The 16,729-nt window shown below is 47.3% G+C and overlaps 1 protein-coding gene across 1 annotated transcript in view; it reads left to right on the top strand.

Annotated features, from left to right (window-relative positions):
* LOC126981704 (oxysterol-binding protein 1-like) overlaps nt 1–16,729 on the top strand; it is a 172,285-nt gene that overhangs the window by 109,490 nt on the left and 46,066 nt on the right. The window contains exons 5-6 of the mRNA XM_050833138.1: nt 6,360–6,534; nt 12,839–12,907. Of these exons, the coding sequence (XP_050689095.1) occupies nt 6,360–6,534; nt 12,839–12,907 (244 nt within the window). The remainder of the gene's footprint in view (nt 1–6,359; nt 6,535–12,838; nt 12,908–16,729) is intronic.

The raw sequence follows: 16,729 nt of genomic DNA, 5'->3' as shown, positions 1-16,729 counted from the left end.
CAATCCTCCACTTAACCACCTTTCTGTGTCTCCCTCCACCTATAGTCTAGTGATGGTTGTGGTGGTGGTGGTGATTGTTGTGGTGGTGGTGGTGATGGTGTTGGCAGCAATATCCTCACTAGAATTTATAAGATCTAGAGTGTTAAAATTATCAACAATGGTGGTGGAGGTGGAGGTGGTGGTGGGGGTGGAGGAAAGGGGGGGCGGGGTGAGGGGGGTTGTGAGGTGCATAGAGCAATATGTTAAAACCCCACTCCTCCTTCTCCTCTTCCCCTCCTCCTCCTCCTCCTCTTCCCCTCCACCTCAGCCCTTTATCTGTTTTTTTATCCGCCTTCCTTGGCTGACAGTGTGTGTGTGTGTGTGTGTGTGTGTGTGTGTGTGTGTGTGTGTGTTGTGAAGTAAACGCCCTTGAAAGCTTTGTGAACGGAAAGTAAAAACACGTGTAGAAGGAAGAGATGAGGAAGAGGGAAGAGAGGAAAAGAGGGAAAAGAAAGAGAACAAGTGTGTGTGTGTGTGTGTGTGTGTGTGTGTGTGTGTGTGTGTGTGTGTGTTTTTAATTCATTCACGGCCTGATCACGTGTTGTCTTGTCATCGTCAGCAAGTAGACTCCTGATGAGAACAAGGCTCATTAGTGGATCTCGTGTGTGTGTGTGTGTGTGTGTGTGTTTTTACGTCGCGGCCTATTGCGCCGGTAGGCTTCTTCCCGGTGGGGCCTGATGGTCGGCCCAAGGCTTCTTCCCGGTGGGGCCTGATGGTAGGCCCAGCCCATTCTGGCGCAGGCGAGTGTTTATAGTGGCGCCATCTTGCATTGGCTCATGCTGCCCCCCGGAACTCGTTCTTGATTCACTTGGACGGCTTCCTCTAGAGTCCGGGTTGATGGGTGGTCTTCAGGACAGCATGTGGGTAGTTTTAAGCCACTCGGCGGTGACTGAAAAATCCCAGGTGGTAGCGTGGGGATTCGAACCCGCGTCGTCCATCACGCGGTGAATGTGTGCCCAGCACGCTACCAGTTCAGCCACCGCCACCGTGTGTGTGTGTGTGTGTGTGTGTGTGTGTGTGTGTGTGTGTGTTCTGGCCATACCTCAGAGGAATTTAATCATATGTATAAAGAAAAAACAGACAGGTAAATGAGTTGCTATCTATAGTGAAGCATAAATGGATGGAATGAAGCGAGAGAGAAATTAATGAATGAGAAACATGTATCTGAAAGTGTTTATTTAGGGGGAAAAGATGAAGTAAAACTGTTGGGGATATTTTTTGGATGGGTGCCTGAAATATTTGGAAGACTATTAGAGTTAGCAAGGTTCTGACATTTTTGATTGATGTAAAAGATTCTGGCAAGTCGAAGAATAGAATTGTCTCTTCTGAAAAATAGATCAACAGATATTCATTACATCAACTTACTGGTTTGTTGATTCATTGATAGGCAGGTAGATAGACAGATAGATAAACATATAAAGGGATGGGAAAAATATATAAATAGCTCCCTTCGAAAATATCTCAGATCTAATGAGTGAGGGAAAATTTAGATGTTATTACAATGTTTATGAAAGGCTTCTAAAAATAGGTGTTTTTTGAGAGAGAGAGAGAGAGAGAGAGAGAGAGAGAGAGAGAGAGAGAGAGAGAGAGAGAGAGAGAGAGACCTGCCTTTCTCTCTCTCTCTCTCTCCACACACACACACACACACACACACCACAAATAGCTCATGTTTATTCACGGTCTGACTAAGGTTCATTATTGCCTTGACTAAAGCTGGAAATTGGCCCAAAATAGAGACACAGGCCATTCATTCAAATCATTACACTAAATCTGATTAATAATGGTGATAATGATAATGCAATAGTCTTATCCACATCATTTAATTAACTCTGGAGAAATAAAATGATTAGTGTTTTTTACTGGTGCTGTTAATACAACTAATGGTTAGTATATATTGAGTGAATGTGTGATATGTCTGCCCTTAACTCTTTTTGTGTCTACCATTAAACTCTCTGCCTCATTATTATATGTGTTTCTCTCTCTCTCTCTCTCTCTCTCTCTCTCTCTCTCTCTCTCTCTCTCTCTATCTATTCACGTATCTATCTATATCTGTCTTGCCCTCTGGTTCACTCACACAAAGAAAAAGAGAAATGAAAAATGAAATGAAAAAGTAAAGGAAAAAAATTAAAGAAAAGAAAAAAACTGCCCATCTTTGACATGTCTGATTCAGGTAAAGAGGAACCCCAGAACCCTCACCTGGCTGGCGGCCAGGTGAGGGGCGCCAACATAACAGGTGGGCGTGACAGGCGCACCAATAATACTACTCCTGACGGCAGCATGACTCACCCACGGCAGGATGAGGGATGAGGACGCCCGCACACCTGACGCTTGTTGGCAGGATAAATGCATTGATATTGTCGCGTCTTTACGGAATGGACTAGGTTAGGTTAGTTTAGGTTTGGTTTGGTTAGATTTGGTTTGGTTTGGTTTGGTTTGGTTTGGTTAAGTTTGGTTGGGTTAGGTTTGGTTAGGTTTGGTTTGGTTAGGTTTGGTTAGGTTAGGTTTGGTTTGGTTAGGTTTGGTTAGGTTTGGTTTGGTTAGGTTTGGTTGGGTTAAGTTTGGTTAGGTTAGGTTAGGCTAGGTTTGTTTAGGTTAGGTTTGGTTAGGTTAGGCTAGGTTAGGTTTGGTTTGGTTAGGTTAGGTTAGGTTAGGTTTCAATGACTGAAATTGAAAAAAATGTACGAATGATATTGAGTCTTTCTCTTGAATGAACTTTACGTATTACAATCTTTGTAGAGAATGACGAAAATTTGAAGAATGTGTTGATATTAGTCTATAGAAGTAAAAACATATTACAATCTTTGCAGAGAATGATTATAATTATAGTCATTCTCTGCAAAGATTGTAATATGTTTTTATTTCTATGGACTAATATCAACACATTCTCCAAATTTTCATCATTCTCTGCACAGATTGTAATGCTGTAACAAGTCATCCATTCTGAAAAGACTTTGTTATCAATACAGTTTTACAATTTTACTCATATATAATTGAAAGTGGAATTTATTTTGAAATCTCTATATAATGGAAAACATGTTATGATAAGGTGCAGAAAATGAGTAAAACTGTAAAAATGTATTGATAACAAAGTCCTTTCAGAATGGACACCTTCTTACAGTGTGCAGAAAGGATTAAAATTGAAAAAAAATGTACTGATATTGTAGCCTCATTAAAATATATAGCCAACATGCTACAATATGGTGCAGGGAAGGACCAAAATGATTCTTACATCGTTAACCTTTCCCTACAAGGATGGCCTTCAGCATCTAAATATATATTCTCTCAGAGGGTGAAGAGTGTTTATAGACTGTGGAAGTTTATAAATGTATGAAGGGCTTTACTAAGGTGATGTAAATAATGTTCTGGAGGAAAGAGAGCCAGGTAGGATGCATCTTGGGTTAAGTTTGATAAATTGAGATTCAACAATGACAGAGGCAGGAATTGGTTTGCTAATGAAGTGATGGATGAGTGGAACAGGCTTGGCAGTCATGTGGAGAGTGCCAATACAATAAATACTCTCAAAAAATGGTTAGATAAGTTCATGGATAGGAAGGATAGGTGGGGTTAGGTATACAGGAACTGCCTTGTGTAGTCTGACCAGCCTCTTGCAGACTCATTGGGTCATATTATAAGACATTTTGTTGCCCAAGAACACCTATTTGACAAGGCTTTCTTAAGAGTTGTGGGCATTTCCAGGAGTAGTTTTATGACCCTGATGGTAGTTTGACCCTTCCTCTGTACCGTGAACCTAAAGAAACACTCACTAGAACCCGACTGACCCCCTCTTTGACCTTTAGAAATAGCAGATGTGAGAAGCCAAAGTGTCTTATAATACCTACCATTATGTTCGTAATTTTATACACATTATTTTAGGTGCCTGACACAATTATTACCTGTTAATTGGGAGGTTATATCAGTGCTGTAGTAGTGTATTTTCATGGGTGCAATATATATACATATCTCTTTTCTTGTACAGGATTCAAGGTTATATTTGTGGTGTATTTTCATATCCGGCACAGTTGTCTTTCCTGGATATGGTATGGTGTGAAGGCTGGACAGGGCTGGACGGAAGGCTGTTGTGTGATGCGTAAAAGGAAGGGAAAGTGTTGTGGGTGTGAGTGTAGGTGTGGGCTGAGGAAGATGTGTGTGTGTGTGTGTGTGTGTGTGTGTCTTGTATACAGGATTACAGCAAGTCTCCTGTTATCCTGTCTCCATGTCTATTTTTGTTGAGCTTCAATGTTGTGTATGTTTTCTTGCCCACACCTCCTCCTCCTCCTCCTCCTCCTCCTCCTCCTCCTCGATTCATTCTAAACATCAGTGCTTCTTTAGTATATGCAAAACTGAGAACCTTGACATCATTACCAGTTTGTGTGTGTGTGTGTGTGTGTGTGTGTGTGGAGGGAAACATGTGTGCGACTGTGTGCGTGGGTAGACGGAAGGAATGGATAAATGCACACACACACACACACACACACACACACATGTTGTTTTCCCCTGACCTCCTTTCTCCTGCTTGTTATGGTGTCGGGTAAAAGGGACTATTTCCAGTGCACCTGTTTATAAGGGGGACGAAAATAGTTTGGAGATTGTTATTTAAGATGAAAGGTGTTTTTTTTTTATATCAGTGGAAGTTTTTAATACCCTGAAAGGTGTTTTTTTTATATCAATGGAAGTTTTTAATATCCTGAAAGTTTTTTTTTATATCAATGGAAGTTTTTAATACCCTGAAAGGTGTTTTTTTTATATCAATGGAAGTTTTTAATACCCTGAAAGGTGTTTTTTTTATATCAATGGAAGTTTTTAATACCCTGAAAGGTGTTTTTTTTACATCAATGGAAGTTTTTAATACCCTGAAAGGTGTTTTTTTTACATCAATGGAAGTTTTTAATACCCTGAAAGGTGTTTTTTTTATATCAATGGAAGTTTTTAATACCCTGAAAGGTGTTTTTTTTTATATCAATGGAAGTTTTTAATACCCTGAAAGTTTTTTTTTTATATCAATGGAAGTTTTTAATACCCTGAAAGTTTTTTTTTTTATATCAATGGAAGTTTTTAATACCCTGAAAGGTGTTTTTTTTATATCAATGGAAGTTTTTAATACCCTGAAAGGTGTTTTTTTTATATCAATGGAAGTTTTTAATACCCTGAAAGGTGTTTTTTTTATATCAATGGAAGTTTTTAATACCCTGAAAGGTGTTTTTTTTTATATCAATGGAAGTTTTTAATACCCTGAAAGGTGTTTTTTTTATATCAATGGAAGTTTTTAATACCCTCTCTTTCTTCCCCCTGTTCATTCATATTTTTATTTGTCATTTTAAATTGATATAACCTTTTCATCATTTCCTCTTTTTCCAACATTTTTTCCTTTTTATTATTTTTTTATACTCAACCATACATTTAAGCTTCCACGAACCTTTCTTTTTCCTTCCTTTGTAACTTTTCTTTTTCTCTCTTTACTTCCTTTCCATTTCTATTCCTTCCTTTGCACAGCCACACACACACACACACACACACACACACACACACACACACACACACACACACACACACACACACCACCAACACTAATCATTCCTTTTCCTTCCTCTACAACTTTTCTTTTTCTCTCTTTACTTCCTTTCCATTTATATTCCTTCCTTCACATGGCCACACACACACACCACCAACACTAATCATTTTTCTCTTTTTCTCCTTTTTTTCCTTTTTTTCACACACCACCAACCACCTCAAATCATCTCTACCAATCTTTCCATTTCTTTTTCTTCTTTTGTAACCTTTCCTCTTCTTCTTCATCCTTTTCAAAACCACACACCAACACTGGCCTCACACCACAGCCACTAACCACCTTCATTTTCTTTTACTTCCTCTACCCAACACACACTAACACTAATTATTCTTTTTTCCTCCTCCTTCCCAACCACACACCACCACCAACACTAAGGCTGGTATTACAAGACACTTTCCCTTCTCACTTCAGCTATTTCTAAAGGTCAAAGGGGGATATCAATCAGGTTCTAATGAGTGTTTTTTAGGCTCAGGTTACAGAAGAAGGGCTAAACTACCACCAGGGTCATAAAACTACTACTGAAAATGCCCACAACTCCTGCGAAAGCCTTGTCAAATAGGTGTTCTTGGGCGGCGAAATGTCTTATAATATGACCCTAAGCCTTACATCATGTCCATTAACCGTTCCTTTTCCTTCCTTTAAACAAATACGTACACACCAACACCAGGAAAACACCACTAACCAACACCCTCTCCATTCCTCCACACACCAACACTAAGGAAACACCACTAACCACCGTCCTCTCCACCCGCAGGCCTGCAACGACTACGTGGATGTGAGCAGCACCGCGGGGCGAAAGTGGCAGCGGCTCTTGCAACATGAACGCGACCAGCGGCTGAGGCTGGAAGACATGGTGGAGCAGCTCGCCCGCCAGCACTCACATCTTGAACAGGAGGCCAAGGAGCAGATGAACCAGGCCATGCCCCCAGGTGAGGCATCAGGGGTGTTGGGGAAAAAGGTGGGGATGGAGGAAGTGTTTGGGGTCAGTGGTGTGAAGGGGTGTTGAGATGAAGTGGCTGAGAAAGGTGAAAAGAGGTAATCTTAGGAAGAGTAAGGGGGCAGGAAGTGGATGAATGAGGATGAAGGAGAGAGTGTTGGGGTGAGGAAGGGAATGAAGTGGACAGGTAAGGTGACGGGGGTGCAGGTGAAGACGGAGAACATGGCGTAGAAGCTGAGGAAGGCAGAAGAGGATTGTCAGAAGAGGATTAATGGGGCGGGGGGGGTGGAGTGTTTGGGGTGGAGTGGAGTGGACGGAGGAAGGGTTTGGGGGCAGGGGTGTGAAGGGGTGTTGAGGTGAAGTGGGTGGGGGAAGGAAGGGTGTCAGAAGTGAGAGAGGAAGTATGGATGGAAGGAAGGGATGAGAGTGAGGAGGATGAAAGCCAAGGGTGTCACTGCTACCGGGTTAAGGGAAGGTGAGAGGAAAGGACGAAGTTGATGAATGAGAACGACAGGGAATGAGGAAGTTAAGTGGATGGGAGAAGAAGGAAGGAGATGGAGAAGAGAAGGTGAGGAGGATGAAAGAAGGGTGTCAGTAGAGGAAGTTTAAGGGAAGGTGAGAGGAAAGTAGGAAGTTGATGAATGAGAACGACAGGGAATGAGGAAGTTAAGTGGATGGGAGAAGGAGGAAGGAGATGGGGGAGGTGAGGAGGGTAAAGGAAGAGCATCAGAGAGGAAGATTTAGGGAGGATGAGGATGAGTGTTATGAGGGAGAGTAAGTAAGAGGAGGATATGAAAGAGCAAGGGTGACATAAGAGTTGTTGGGGTGAAGTGAAGGGGAGGAAAAGGATGGAAGAAGTGAGGAGGCTGGAGGAGGGGTGTGAGGAGAGGAGATTTAAGGAAAGGGAGAAGAGGAGAAGAAAGGATTTATGTGAGGGAGAGTAAGAAATCCGAGAGTGGATGAATTAAGATGAATGACAGGATGAGAGGAGGTGGAGGGGATGGGACGGTGAGGGGGGTGACAGAAGAGGAGGTGGAGGGGATGGGACAGTGAGGGGGGTGACAGAAGAGGAGGTGGAGGGATGGGACAGTGAGGGGTGACAGAAGAGGAGGTGGAGGATGGGACAGTGAGGGGTGACAGAAGAGGAGGTGGAGGGATGGGACAGAGGGGGTGACAGAAGAGGAGGGAGTGGGGCTGGGAGGGTGAGGGGGGTTACAGAAGAGGAGGTGGTGGGGATGGGACGGTGAGGGGGTGACAGAAGAGGAGGTGGAGGGATGGGATGGTGAGGGGGTGACAGAAGAGGAGGTGGAGGGATGGGACGGTGAGGGGGTGACAGAAGAGGAGGTGGAGGGGATGGGATGGTGAGGGGGTGACAGAAGAGGAGGTAGAGGGGATGGGACAGTGAGGGGGGTGACAGAAGAGGAGGTGGAGGGATGGGATGGTGAGGGGGTGACAGAAGAGGAGGTGGAGGGATGGGACGGTGAAGGGGGTGACAGAAGAGGAGGTGGAGGGATGGGATGGTGAGGGGTGACAGAAGAGGAGGTGGAGGGGGATGGTGAGGGGTGACAGAAGAGGAGGTGGAGGGATGGGATGGTGAGGGGGTGACAGAAGAGGAGGTGGAGGGGATGGGATGGTGAGGGGGTGACAGAAGAGGAGGTGGAGGGATGGGATGGTGAGGGGGTGACAGAAGAGGAGGTGGGGATGGGATGGTGAGGGGGGTGACAGAAGAGGAGGTGGAGGGGATGGGATGGTGAGGGGGGTGACAGAAGAGGAGGTGGAGGGGATGGGATGGTGAAGGGGGTGACAGAAGAGGAGGTGGAGGGATGGGATGGTGAGGGGATGACAGAAGAGGAGGTGGAGGGGATGGGATGGTGAGGGGGGTGACAGAAGAGGAGGTGGAGGGTATGGGATGGTGAGGGGGGTGACAGAAGAGGAGGTGGAGGGGATGGGAGGGTGAGGGGGCTGACAGAAGAGGAGGTGGAGAGGATGGGATGGTGAGGGGGTGACAGAAGAGGAGGTGGAGGGATGGGATGGTGAGGGGGGTGACAGAAGAGGAGGTGGAGGGATGGGATGGTGAGGGGTGACAGAAGAGGAGGTGGAGGGGATGGGACGGTGAGGGGGTGACAGACGAGGAGGCGGAGGGGATGGGAGGGTGAGGGGGGTGACAGAAGAGGAGGTGGAGGGGATGGGACAGTGAGGGGGGTGACAGAAGAGGAGGTGGAGGGGATGGGAAGGTGAGGGGGTGACAGAAGAGGAGGTGGAGGGATGGGACAGTGAGGGGGTGACAGAAGAGGAGGTGGAGGGATGGGACGGTGAGGGGGTGACAGAAGAGGAGGTGGAGGGATGGGACTGTGAGGGGGTGACAGAAGAGGAGGTGGAGGGATGGGACTGTGAGGGGGTGACAGAAGAGGAGGTGGAGGGATGGGACGGTGAGGGGGGTGACAGAAGAGGAGGTGGAGGGGATGGGACGGTGAGGGGGATGACAGAAGAGGAGGTGGAGGGGATGGGACGGTGAGGGGGGTGACAGAAGAGGAGGTGGAGGGGATGGGACAGTGAGGAAGGTGACAGAAGAGGAGGTGGAGGGGATGGGACTGTGAGGGGGGTGACAGAAGAGGAGGTGGAGGGATGGGATGGTGAGGGGGTGACAGAAGAGGAGGTGGAGGGATGGGACGGTGAGGGGGTGACAGAAGAGGAGGTGGAGGGATGGGACGGTGAGGGGGGTGACAGAAGAGGAGGTGGAGGGATGGGATGGTGAGGGGGTGACAGAAGAGGGAGGTGGAGGATGGGATGGTGAGGGGGTGACAGAAGAGGAGGTGGAGGGATGGGATGGTGAGGGGGTGACAGAAGAGGAGGTGGAGGGATGGGACGGTGAGGGGGTGACAGAAGAGGAGGTGGAGGGGATGGGACGGTGAAGGGGGTGACAGAAGAGGATGTGGAGGGGATGGGACGGTGAGGGGGATGACAGAAGAGGAGGTGGAGGGTATGGGACGGTGAAGGGGTCACAGAAGAGGAGGGGGAGGGGATGGGACGGTGAGGGGTGACAGAAGAGGAGGTGGAGGGATGGGACGGTGAGGGGTGACAGAAGAGGAGGTGGAGGGATGGGACGGTGAGGGGTGACAGAAGAGGAGGTGGAGGGGATGGGATGGTGAGGGGGTGACAGAAGAGGAGGTGGAGGGATGGGATGGTGAGGGGTGACAGAAGAGGAGGTGGAGGGGATGGGACTGTGAGGGGGGTGACAGAAGAGGAGGTGGAGGGGATGGGACGGTGAGGGGGATGACAGAAGAGGAGGTGGAGGGTATGGGACGGTGAGGGGGGTGACAGAAGAGGAGGTGGAGGGATGGGATGGTGAGGGGGTGACAGAAGAGGAGGTGGAGGATGGGACGGTGAGGGGGTGACAGAAGAGGAGGTGGAGGGATGGGATGGTGAGGGGGTGACAGAAGAGGAGGTGGAGGGATGGGATGGTGAGGGGGTGACAGAAGAGGAGGTGGAGGGATGGGACGGTGAGGGGTGACAGAAGAGGAGGTGGAGGGATGGGACGGTGAGGGGGTGACAGAAGAGGAGGTGGAGGGATGGGATGAGAGGGGTGACAGAAGAGGAGGTGGAGGGATGGGACGGTGAGGGGGTGACAGAAGAGGAGGTGGAGGGATGGGATGGTGAGGGGGTGACAGAAGAGGAGGTGGAGGGATGGGATGGTGAGGGGTGACAGAAGAGGAGGTGGAGGGGATGGGACGGTGAGGGGGGTGACAGAAGAGGAGGTGGAGGGGATGGGATGGTGAGGGGGGTGACAGAAGAGGAGGTGGAGGGGATGGGACGGTGAGGGGGGTGACAGAAGAGGAGGTGGAGGGGATGGGATGGTGAGGGGGATGACAGAAGAGGAGGTGGAGGGATGGGACGGTGAGGGGGTGACAGAAGAGGAGGTGGAGGGATGGGACGGTGAGGGGGTGACAGAAGAGGAGGTGGAGGGATGGGACGGTGAGGGGGGTGACAGAAGAGGAGGTGGAGGGTATGGGATGGTGAGGGGGGTGACAGAAGAGGAGGTGGAGGGGATGGGATGGTGAGGGGGGTGACAGAAGAGGAGGTGGAGGGATGGGACGGTGAGGGGGTGACAGAAGAGGAGGTGGAGGGATGGGAGGGTGAAGGGGGTGACAGAAGAGGAGGTGGAGGGGATGGGATGGTGAGGGGGGTGACAGAAGAGGAGGTGGAGGGGATGGGACGGTGAAGGGGGTGACAGAAGAGGAGGTGGAGGGGATGGGACGGTGAGGGGGGTGACAGAAGAGGAGGTGGAGGGTATGGGATGGTGAGGGGGTGACAGAAGAGGAGGTGGAGGGATGGGATGGTGAGGGGGGTGACAGAAGAGGAGGTGGAGGGATGGGATGGTGAGGGGGTGACAGAAGAGGAGGTGGAGGGATGGGATGGTGAAGGGGTGACAGATGAGGCGGTGGAGGGGATGGGACAGTGAGGAGGGTGACAGAAGAGGAGGTGGAGGGGATGGGAGGGTGATGGGGGTGACAGAAGAGGAGGTGGAGGGGATGGGACGGTGAGGGGGGTGACAGAAGAGGAGGTGGAGGGATGGGACGGTGAGGGGGTGACAGAAGAGATGGAGGGATGGGACGGTGAGGGGTGACAGAAGAGGAGGTGGAGGGATGGGACGGTGAGGGGGTGACAGAAGAGGAGGTGGAGGGATGGGACGGTGAGGGGTGACAGAAGAGGAGGTGGAGGGATGGGATGGTGAGGGGTGACAGAAGAGGAGGTGGAGGGATGGGACGGTGAGGGGGTGACAGAAGAGGAGGTGGAGGGGATGGGATGGTGAGGGGGTGACAGAAGAGGAGGTGGAGGGATGGGACTGTGAGGGGGTGACAGAAGAGGAGGTGGAGGGATGGGACGGTGAAGGGGGTGACAGAAGAGGAGGTGGAGGGGATGGGACGGTGAAGGGGGTGACAGAAGAGGAGGTGGAGGGGATGGGATGGTGAGGGGTGACAGAAGAGGAGGTGGAGGGATGGGATGGTGAGGGGGTGACAGAAGAGGAGGTGGAGGGATGGGACAGTGAAGGGGGTGACAGAAGAGGAGGTGAAGGGGATGGGACGGTGAGGGGGGTGACAGAAGAGGAGGTGGAGGGGATGGGACAGTGAAGGGGGTGACAGAAGAGGAGGTGGAGGGGATGGGACGGTGAAGGGGGTGACAGAAGAGGAGGTGGAGGGGATGGGACGGTGAGGGGGGTGACAGAAGAGGAGGTGGAGGGGATGGGACGGTGAGGGGGGTGACAGAAGAGGAGGTGGAGGGGATGGGACGGTGAGGGGGGATGACAGAAGAGGAAGTGGAGGGGATGGGACGGTGAGGGGGGTGACAGAAGAGGAGGTGGAGGGGATGGGACGGTGAGGGGGGATGACAGAAGAGGAGGTGGAGGGGGTGATAATGGGTCATGCGAAGAAGAGTAAGAAAGGTTACGAGGAGAGAAAGTGTGATGTGAGGGTGAGAGGAGCTTGTGGGAAGGGTGATTAGGTAACAGGGTGAATGGGGAAGGGTGTCACAGCATGGGGAGGGTGTGTTGTGAAGAAAGGGTGATGCTTGGAAGGGTGAAAGGATAAGGATGATGTGTGATAGAGGAGGGTGAAGGAAAGGGTGGGTGCTTAGGTAACAGGGTGAATGGGTAAGGGTGTCAGGGAATGGGGAGGGTGTGTTGTGAAGAAAGGGTGATGCTTGGGAGGGTGAAAAAAGGATAAGGATGATGTATGATAGAGGAGGGTGAAGGAAAGGGTGAGTGCTTAGGTAACAGGGTGAATGGGGAAGGGTGTCAGGGGATGGGGAGGTTGTGTTGTGAAGGAAGGGTGATGCTGGGAAGGGTGAATTGAGGTTGTGGGGAGGAGGATAATCTTGGGGGAGGGACGGACTAGTTTTGGAAATTTGTATTACTCGGATGCGGAATTTATAGTTGAAATTTTTTTGTTTTGATTAAGTTTACTCTTTTCAGGTAATGAGGTTTTTCTGCTTGTAAATTAAAGCATAGATATTTTACCAAGGATCACTAGTTTTGTTTTTATCATTACTATTATTATTTTTATTACGTATTATTATTTGTATCATTACTAGTCATTTTTGTCTTTCTCATTATTATTATGGAAATGTGTGTGTATTTACCTAGTTGAGACATATGGGAAAAGAGCTGTGTGCGTGGTGTGTGTGTGTGTGTGTGTGTGTGTGTGTGTGTGTGTGTGAGAGAGAGAGATAGCATGACTGTGGCTCGGACATTCCCTGAGCCACAGAGCCACAGACAGACACAGACAGTGCCTCGCCCCTAGGTGTGCAGGGCCCCGACACAAGCAGCACCCCAGTGACCGAGTGCGTCTCCCAGCAGGCATCCGCGGCAGGTTGGTTAGGGTGAGGCGGGGTGGTAGGAGCGAGTTATAGCAGACTAACAACACCCCTTCCCCTACTGGGTTATGGGAGACTTGTATGGGGTGAGGTTGTTGTGATCTCTAACTGAATTCCCCTTCCCTTATTTAGTTATGGGAGTCCTGGATGGGGTGTGACATAGTGGGGTGAGGTTGTTGTTATTTGACCCTACACCCCTTCCTCTGTTTGGTTATGGGAGGCATGGATGGGGGGTGACAGAGTGGGGTGAGGTTGTTATTTAACCCTGCACCCCATCCCTTGTTTGGTTATGGGAATCCTGGATGGGGTGTGATTTAGTGGGGTGAGATTGTTGTTATTTGACCTTACACCCCATCCTTTAGTTATGGGAGGCATGAGTGGGGTGTGACATAGTGGGGTGAGGTTGTTGTCGTCACTAACCTAACACCCCTTCCCATATTTGGTTACAGAAGACCTACATGGGAGAAAACATAGTGGGGTGCAGTTGAGATTTCTAACCCTTCACCCTGGCCCCAGCTGGCTCACCGAAGGCCTGGGTTTGGTGGGGTGGGGTGTAGGGCATGAGGGGTGTGGTGGAGTGTGTGGTGGGGCAGCATGGCACGTTAAAAAAAGTATAGGACTGGATCTCTTTGTACTGGGTTGTTTTGTTTAGTCCGTCCGTCTGTCTGTCTGTGTGTCTGAGGTTGTCTCCTAACACTTGTTCCTTTGTGGCTCACTGGCGTGTGGGGGTCAGGTTTGGTTTGCTCTTTTTTTCCTTTGGTTCACGTTTGAGTAAGAATTGCTCCCTGATTAGCTCATTGGCTATTGGAAGTAATTACATGACCATTATTATTGCTATTGATAATACGTAGATTAGTTTGCCACTCTACTCTATTCAGGAGCAGTAAGTTGCGGGCTTTTATTTTTTCATTATTGTTTTCTTTTTTTTTTACGTCCTTGCACTGTCTCCTCTGCTATAAAAAAAAAGTAAGTATATCAGCAAAGAGATAAAGACAGGTAAACAGGAAGATAAGTAAGATAGACAGATAGATGGATAAATAGATAGATAGTGTGTTTTTAAATTAATTTTGAAATGGAAAGGAAGAAATAATGTGTTATTGATGTTTCTTATCTAAAATATACTTAAATTTCAAAGCAATATTAAAAGTCATTCCTTTGTTGCTTTGTTGCTCTATAATATTTTTTTTTGTTTCTTTAAAAATAAGAAAATAATTTGTTTCATTAATGCTTTATCTTCAAGTGCAGGATAAAAAAAAACACTACTTGCTTATCTTGCTATCTGATGGACCTTTTTTTCATTGATGCTTAACTTTTCCGAAGATAATATAATCGGAAGAGAATGTTGTCAGCTGTAAACACCACTCACTGTTTACTTCATTGGGCAAGGCAAGGTAGAGTGTTTCCTTTGGCTGCTTCTGAACACTAAATGAAAAGAAAGAAGAAAAAAGTGGACAGTGTAACAACTTGAATCCTTACACCAAAGAACAACAAAGGAAGATAGGGAGTACACTTTTATTTTTTTATTTATTTTTTTATTTTTTTATTTTTTTTTACGTCTACGCCTGTATCGCCAGTAGGCTTGCTTGAGGGGCCTGGATGGTAGTCGGCCCCAGCCCATATTGGCGCAGGCAGGTGTTTATAGTGGAGCCATCTTCTCTTGAGTAATGAAACCGTTTTGACGTGCCAAGCCGCAAAGGAACTCCTGTAAAGAACTTTTGATAGCTGAGGACGAAGAAGTGAAAGATTGGTCCTTTCTTGCCAGTAAAAAGTTGGTCTTCTTGAGAGTAGAAATTTGATCTCCTCTTGGTTTTAATACTTGATTGTGGGTTAGGATTTGTAGAAAGGATTTGGTGTGTGTGTGTGTGTGTGTATTTTGTCAGAAAGTCAGCTGGGACAAATGTAGACAATCCTAGTACTGAGAGAACCAGTGTGGAGTTATTGTTTGTTTATATTGTGTGTGTGTGTGTGTGTGTGTGTGTGTGTTTTGCCTAGCCACAAGCACACTAACACCACTTAACTCCTCCTGGTTGAGGCGATCACGTTTCCTCTCATGTTTTGGGTCATGTCATTGTGTTTGCATCTTAATGGCTGAGGGAAGGGAAGCATGTGTAGATATCTCCCGCGACTGTCCGGGAATTATTATGGATGGGGTGCGACATAGTGGGGTGAGGTTGTTGTTATTTGACACTACACCCCTTCCTCTGGTTATGGGAGGCATGGATGGGGTGCGACATAGTGGGGTGAGGTTGTTGTCATTTGACCCTACACCCCTTCCTCTGGTTATGGGAGGCATGGATGGGGTGCGACATAGTGGGGTGAGGTTGTTGTTATTTGACCCTACACCCCTTCCTCTGGCTATGGGAGGCATGGATGGGGTGTGACATAGTGGGGTGAGGTTGTTGTCATTTGACCCTACACCCCTTCCTCTGGTTATGGGAGGCATGGATGGGGTGTGACATAGTGGGGTGAGGTTGCTGTCGTCACTAACCTAACACCCCTTCCCATATTTGGTTACAGAAGACCTGGATGGGAGAAAATATAGCAGGGTGCGGTTGAGATCTCTTAACCCTTCACCCAGTTTTTATTCTGAAGCGTTGGTAAAGGGAGAGAATGATTTGTTTATTATTTACACACTAACTATTCATTTAGTGAGTTAGATTTTTTACACATTTAAGTATTTGCTGATTTTTTTAGGTTATTTTTCACTCATTTTTGCACACTAACTTGATTTTTTTTTTTACACACACACACACACACACACACACACATACACACACACACACACACACACACACACACACACTTTATTTTCCTTTTGCCCACATAACTAATTTATCTTGCACTGTTTATTTATTTATTCATTTTTTGCACACGATAATTTCACCCTTATATTTTTCTCTAATCACCACCACAAACTGTACATCTATCTTTATCTACCTGTCTTATCCTTCTTGTTATTACCTGCCTATCCACTTATCTATTATCTATCAGTCTTCATCTGCTCATTTATCTATCTATGTATCTATCTGTCCGTCTGTCTGTCTATTATATCTATCTTCCTGTTTCCCTGTCTTTATCTCTCTGCTGATATACTTACTTGCCTACTTATCCATGTATCAGTCTTCATGTCTGTCTCTATCTGTATTTTTTCATAATATATTAGTTACATTGCTGTTTTATGAGATTAACATGATGAGATTAATAATAATGTCATCAAAGAATCTAATTACGTACATGATTTCAGCAGGGAATGAGAGAGAGGGAGAGGGAGAGGGAGAGGGAGAGGGAGAAGGAAAGGGAAAGGGAGAGGGAGAGGGAGAAGGAAAGTGTGAGAGAGAGAGAGAGAGAGAGAGAGAGAGAGAGAGAGAGAGAGAGAGAGAGAGAGAGAGAGAGAGAGAGAATCTAATTTACCGATAATTGTACACCTGATAGGCTCGTTAATCACCTGTTGATGGTAAAGACACCTGTTCCCACGCCCTGCATTCGCCTGCCCCCACCTCGTTTACCTCTCACCTGGATGGACAAATGAGGGAGTTTTTTTTTATTTATTTTTTTATTTTTTTAGTAATGAAGGATTTGTGCTCTTTCAAGAAACTCATTTTCTTTCACATTTTGTAATTTCTTTTTTTGTGTGTTTGATACTTTTTGTTTTTTTTCTGTTTATCTTTCTTTTTTCTATATATCAGTGCCTGTCTGTGTCTCTCTCTCTCTCTCTCTCTCTCTCTCTCTCTCTCTCTCTCTCTCTCTCTCTCTCTCTCTCTCTCTCTCTCTCTCTCTCTCTCTCTCTCTCTCTCTCTCTCTCACACACACACACACAC

This window comes from Eriocheir sinensis, chromosome 49, assembly GCF_024679095.1.
Source record: "Eriocheir sinensis breed Jianghai 21 chromosome 49, ASM2467909v1, whole genome shotgun sequence".
Classification (NCBI taxonomy): Eukaryota; Metazoa; Arthropoda; class Malacostraca; order Decapoda; family Varunidae; genus Eriocheir; species Eriocheir sinensis.
This window is presented reverse-complemented; position numbering and strand designations above follow the sequence as displayed.